Source organism: Neophocaena asiaeorientalis, unplaced genomic scaffold (genome assembly GCF_003031525.2).
Source record: "Neophocaena asiaeorientalis asiaeorientalis breed wild unplaced genomic scaffold, Neophocaena_asiaeorientalis_V1.1 scaffold576, whole genome shotgun sequence".
In the NCBI taxonomy this organism is placed as follows: Eukaryota; Metazoa; Chordata; class Mammalia; order Artiodactyla; family Phocoenidae; genus Neophocaena; species Neophocaena asiaeorientalis.
This window is the reverse complement of record NW_020173973.1, coordinates 626,963-632,962: the sequence shown is the minus strand read 5'-3', so window position 1 is coordinate 632,962 and position 6,000 is coordinate 626,963. Positions and strand designations below refer to the sequence as shown.

Genomic DNA, 6,000 nt, shown 5'->3' with positions numbered 1-6,000 from the left:
CCACCCCGCCTGCCGAGCCCCTTCACGGTTGTGGTTTACGTTATTATGACCACAGTTGACCCTGTAACAGTCCCAGGCTCCTTTCCGGTGTAGCTCTATGTTATTCCTGGAACTATAAGTTAGTTTTCCACCTCTCTATCAATAATTAGCATCAAACTTTGTACCAGAACAATGGCAAGACACTCTCGCGATAATCTAGTACACAGGGTGGTCACCAAGTGCTGTTCTCGGAGCCATTCCTGTGCCCTCCATCCCATGCCAGGCGGCCTGGTTGGTCCAGGGCTCCCTGGTGCTCCTCCAGCAGAGCTTCCAGAAACACCCAGCAGGGCAGGGAAGTCTGGAGTTCTCAGAGTTCAGAATTCAAACTCGATGTGATTCTCCCAAACGTAGGCCACCTGTGCCCTTTAAGGGCACCCCCATTGCTCACCTCCTGCGGGCTGGGCTGCCGCCCCCTTTGCTCCATCTGAATCTTTAACACACATACATGCTGTCTGTCTTCAGTTTTATGACATCTCTAGGAACTGCCATTTCAAATTTCTCAACTGCCATTTTCATGAGACTTGGGAAATGGAGCGAGAAGCTCGTATGTCCCCAGTTGTCTGTCTCTTGCCCTCACCGCGTAGGCACATCCCTCCTTACCACCCTGCTCATCCGTATACTCCAGGTCTGCAGGCTGCACTGCCCACCGGCCGGAGGTGTGTTTCTAGTGATGTCTTTGTCCTTGATGATGTGTCCTAAGTAATTTTTCAAAAAGCAACGTTTTCTTTAGATATGTAAGAATGTTAATATAGTATGAATTTATGTACTCAATCTTCGGTAGGTAACTCAGTTTTTAGGATGAATGTGTTTTCATTTTATTTTAAAAAGCCTTTAGAAAGTATTTTCATGGTTTTTTTGTTTGTGTTTTTAGCCGCACCGCGCGGCATGCAGGATCTTAGTTCCCCAAACAGGAAACGAACCCAATCCCCCTGCAGTGGAAGTGCGGAGTCTTAACCACTGGACCACCAGGGAAGTCCCTATTTTCATCTCTTTTTTTGCAAAACTTGGTTTGTAGCCAACTTTTCATTACCTCTGTTCTTAGAAGTAAAACATTCCCGTGGTCAAACCAAAAATGCATAACCCCATTGATGTGTTTGCGCAGTTATCGTACAGGTGTGGGTGGCGTGTCAGAGAGCAGAACTGTTGTTTCTTTCTTTGTTTTAATTGAGGCTAGCACCCTGCTCCTCCAATACTGAAGTTTAAATGAAGTATAAAAGTTTAGAGGTCACAAAATACAGTAGAAACACCTTGGACTTGTGATAAAAATTTCCTGGGTTCAAACGTGGATTCACTCACTGTCTGTTTAATGTTGAGAGGCCCCTGGACCATTCAAACCTCAGCGCTCCTTGTCAGTGAGATGACTGATACACTGTTGGTATGAATTACTGTCGTGGGGTGGTTATTAAACCAAATAAGAGATCTGAAAAGTGTTTTAAGCTATAACATAATGCAAATCAAGTTTTGATAACTCCATGAGGGTAACCTAAGATTTCACCGCTAATATGTCATCTTGACTGCTGAAATCAACTAAATCTTTTCAAATGTTTAAATTTGCAAATTGTCCTTGAAGTCAGAATCCATAAACGCACAAGTATATGTGCATCTAGGGGACCCTAACCTCCAAGACTTACACAATACTCAGTGTTGCCCATTTTATCACATGGGGGGTGGGCGGGAAGCACTTCAGCAGGAAAAAGTAATGATTCTACTACAATTCGAAAGTGCGCAGTGCATGCTGGGTTCCTCAGAAACGTTCTACCGCAGATCTGCTTATTCCTCCAAAGCTGATTACAATGAACCCATGCCAAGTATATTCTCAATAATATCGTGGTGTGAGTTTCACAGAAAAATAATTTGCAAGATAATTACCTAATTAACAGGCTTTCTATTTGAAAAGCTTCTGAGCAGATCCGGTCCCACCACCCTGGGCACCCCACACGTGGCCTGAGGGTGCTGCCCTTGTGCTGGGCAGAGGGCCCTGCTCACCCACGTCTCCCCTCCAGCCTGCAGCGGCGTCTGGGACAACATCACGTGCTGGCTCCCCGCGGATGTCGGCGAGACTGTCACGGTGCCCTGTCCAAAACTGTTCAGCAACTTTTATAGCAAACCAGGTACTGTCGTCTGTGTTGTTTCTGAGCCGTGCGGGGGTGGGGGGGGGTGCATACGAGGGGCCGGCTTCTCCATGGAGGCACAAGAAGCAGGGCGTCAGTTTCCTTGGCCCAGTGAGTCAGGGAGCAGCTGTGCTGAGCTGGCCTTAGAGACTGGGAGCACAGAAGGCTTCCTGCCAGGTCATCCACCCTACAGCACACACAGTGGGGCAGACAGGAGACCCTGGGCAGGAGCCAGACACACAGGTGCCCAGCGCAGACGAGGGGCCGCAGCACCAGGCAGGGAGAGAATAGAAACACCTGCCGCACTTGGGCACCCGTAACCCCCAGAGAGCGTCCTCCAGGGTGTCCCTTCTTGGCCGGGAACGCACGTTCTGCTTCACGGGAATCCTCTCCTTTCCTGGACCGACTCTCTGGGTTCTCAGCCCCACCCTTGACCCGGCCCCCTGTCACCTGAACACCTGCAGTCGCATAGCTTCCAGCCTCAGAAGGTGCTGACCGAGATGTGCCGACCCCTCCTTCCGGGGCTTGCTCTGCACACAGGCCCAGGAAACCCAGATGTTCGAGAAATAGACCCGTTTTTTATAAAAAGTTGTAAGTGGGAAACTGGGGGGTGTCTCTACACATCAGTGTATGTTGTCATGGCAACCAGCACGTTGCTCTGCTCTCCCCGTGCGGGTGAGCCCTGGGGCCCACGCGAGGCCCCTGAGCCGGGCTAGGAAAGGGGGTGTGAACAGGCGGGTGGGAGACTCTACTTCTGTGGGAGGGGAGAGCTGGGGGACTGGGCACAGTTCCGAGAGCAGGTCTTTGCAAGGGACAGTAGCAAACCATCAGGTGGAGGAGGGCCAGGTTCCAGGACTCGAGGTTTATTCTGACGAATTGGAACCTTAGGGCATCATGGATACCGTCAAGTATTAGTGTTCTCTCAGCTGGGGAGAAGGCGCCTATGCTCTGCGTCCAACAACAACACAGCCAGGAGCCCGTGCCCTCGGCCAGGCAGCCCAGTTCTGAGTTCTGCTCCCCATCTTCTCCAGAAGCCACGTGGCCAGTCCCCAGAGGGCTGCGAGGGCCCTGGCCCGCCGTGGGAGCACATCCGGTGGACTGGCCGCAACCTGGAGCCTGCCCATCACTCCTGCCTCGGCCCAAGGCAGGACCCTCCTGACAGGGTCTGAGCCCAGATGGCCGTGCTCAGGGCCAGACGTGTGACTGTGGCCTTTTCAGGACAGTCACACTCAAACACACACTTAAGGACTGAGGACAGGAGTGTGCAATCAGCTTTAGGGAGCTGGGCTGGGGCTACCTACACCACTGTGCTGAGGCCCCAACACTTCAGCTAAATTGGGGACACAGTGGGGAGAGGCATGGAGATTGCGGGGGTCCTCACAACAGGTGACCAGACTTCTGAGTCCTAAGCTGTGCCCCACTTTCGTTCTCAGGTCCCTCTCTCGCCTCCCCTCACACTCTCCCTGAGCTTCCCCTCACTTCCCTGCCCTCACCCCCCGCCCCCTCTCCCTCACCTCCCACACCCTTCTCCCTGAGCTCCTTGGCCCCGCTCTCACCCCTTTGTCCATCTCTCTCCCCCGATGCCTCTCTCACATCCGTGACCCATCCCTCACCTCTCTGCCCCTCTCTCATCTCACCTCCCTGACCCCTCCATCACCTCCCCAGCCCCTCTCTTTACTTTACCATCTCAGGCATTTCCTGGAAGCCCACCTTCCACTTTTGCCCAAGGTTCCACTGAGGAGTGTGAAGCCAGGCAAGGTGACAACCCTGTGGGCGAATCTCGACTTCGTACGATGAGGTTTATTTAAATGTCCTCTTTAGTGTTTGCCATATTATAAGTGAGGAATGGCTAGCTCAGCACTCCTTGCCCTTCCACAGAGCTTAGGGTACAGGTCCCAGGAGCAGGTAGGTAGCAGGTGTGCTGTGCAGGTGAGGAGCTGACTGCCCAGGTCTGAAACGGGCACCTAGCTTGTAATCTGGTAGCTTTGGGCAGGTGACCCAGCTTCTTTAAGCCTCAGGTTTCTCACCTGTAAAATGGGATCATCAAAGGGCCTCCTCGTGTAGCTGTCAGGATTGCATGAATTAAATACGGAAGAGCCAGGAGGAGCCGGTGAGCCCTACGCTGCCGACACCACTGTTGTTCTTGTCCTTTCTTGTTCCCGACTCTGACGGGCAGGTCATTCCCTTATGTGGGCCTCGGTCTCCCCTCTGTAACGTGGGGCAGGGGAGCCAGACCTCAGCAACCTTGCCCCTTTCAGGTCTCTGTCTGGCCCACAGCACTGCATCCCTGTGCCCGAGCTGCCCGCAGGCCCCCCGGGAGCTGGAGCAGGAGGTTTCGGGTCTGGAATCGGAGGACCCAGGGGATGGCGGTGTTGGAGTGAGGCCGGGCCGGGAGAGCCTAGGTGCTCTTTTCCAGGGGCTTTGCTGAAGCCGACCCAAGCCACTTCCTCTCCAGCGGGTTGGGGTCTGGACTCCTCCGGCCTCTCTCCCCACGGGGAGCAGAGTGGCTTATGCTTATCTCCTCCCCAGGGCGGACGCACCGCACTCTTGGTCCCACCTGATTCATCAGCCAGAGCAGGTGAACCGCTGCGCTGCCCTGGGGTAGAAGAAATGAGGGATCTTTAAGCACAAAACTCAGTTGTTACTGACCCTCAGAGCCTCACTTTTCCATCTATAAAATGGGAACAGTGATGCCACCAAGTGTGCAAATAAAAAGAGATGGTGTGAGGAAACGTTTGCTATTCTGAAAGCCCTGGGCCTGTGGTCCCAGCAGGAAGCAGAGAAAGCAGGGCCAAAGTCGCCACGCCAGCCTGGGTCCGAGCTCCCGAAGCCCAGCCAGCAGGTCCATCCCCTTCCCCTCACCACCCTGTGTGTCATCTGCTAAAGACGCCTCTTCCTGTGCAGGGGACCCTGCATTGCTGAGTCTGACGTGCACATCAGGTTCCTAGGAGCAAACAGTGGGGCTGTAAAATCAAAGCTGTCTCTTTCGTGCCACGCGAACCTGACGTCCACGGCCTTTCCTGCAACCACAGCGGCCAGTGGTGCCTGCCCTGGCTGCTCCGGTCACTGTGCCTCGGGGCCGCGAGGTGAGGACTGGCCCGGGGGAGCAGGAAAGCGCAGGGCAGAGCAGGGCAGAACGGCCAGGGTCTGCCCACGACGCCTCTCAGTGGACGGAACAGCCTGTTCGCTTCCACCCTGCTCCGTAGTGAGTAGAACACACCGGCACCTCTGTCCCATCATAATTGCCCCAGACGTCGCGCCCGTGCTTTGGCGCCGAATCCGCTCCCTCCAGCCGCCAAGGCCCCGGGGATGCAGGGGCCGCTGCCCAGGCTTCGTGGGCGAGGATGCCAAAGAGGGGGACGCACCCTGAGCAGGTGCCCCGGGTTCAGGCCCGGGCCCCTAGCCGGCCCCGAGGGAGAGGGAGCCTCTCAAGCCAGCGTAGGTGCAGGCGGGGGCCCTGGCCACCAGGCCAGTCCTGACGTGCAGATCAGACACTTAGCCTTTACCTTCCAGGAAACATAAGCAAGAACTGCACCAGGGACGGGTGGTCAGAGACGTTCCCGGATTTCATGGACGCGTGCGGCTACAATGACCCCGAGGATGAGAGCAAGGTAAGGGCTGCGCGGGCCTCCCTTTCTGGTCGTTTTTCCGAGGTGCCTGGTAAACCGCGACCATTTGCTGCTCCAAGCCTAACTCAGGTGTTCTTTCACTTCTGGCCAAATCCCGCCAGTGAGGTCCCTGGTTTCAGTTCAGCCACCCAGCCTTTGGAATTATGTGCTGGTTCCGTAGTCTTGGAGCTGGGAAAGGCTGGTTTTCTCCACCTGCTGTGGTGTATCTGGAAGGTGACACC

At 54.9% G+C, this 6,000-nt stretch overlaps 1 protein-coding gene across 1 annotated transcript in view; it reads left to right on the top strand.

Moving 5' to 3' along the window:
* Positions 1-6,000, top strand: part of VIPR2 (vasoactive intestinal peptide receptor 2) — an 88,073-nt gene that overhangs the window by 42,611 nt on the left and 39,462 nt on the right. Inside the window, exons 5-6 of the mRNA XM_024753179.1 lie at positions 2,043-2,150; positions 5,664-5,761. Of these exons, the coding sequence (XP_024608947.1) occupies positions 2,043-2,150; positions 5,664-5,761 (206 nt within the window). The remainder of the gene's footprint in view (positions 1-2,042; positions 2,151-5,663; positions 5,762-6,000) is intronic.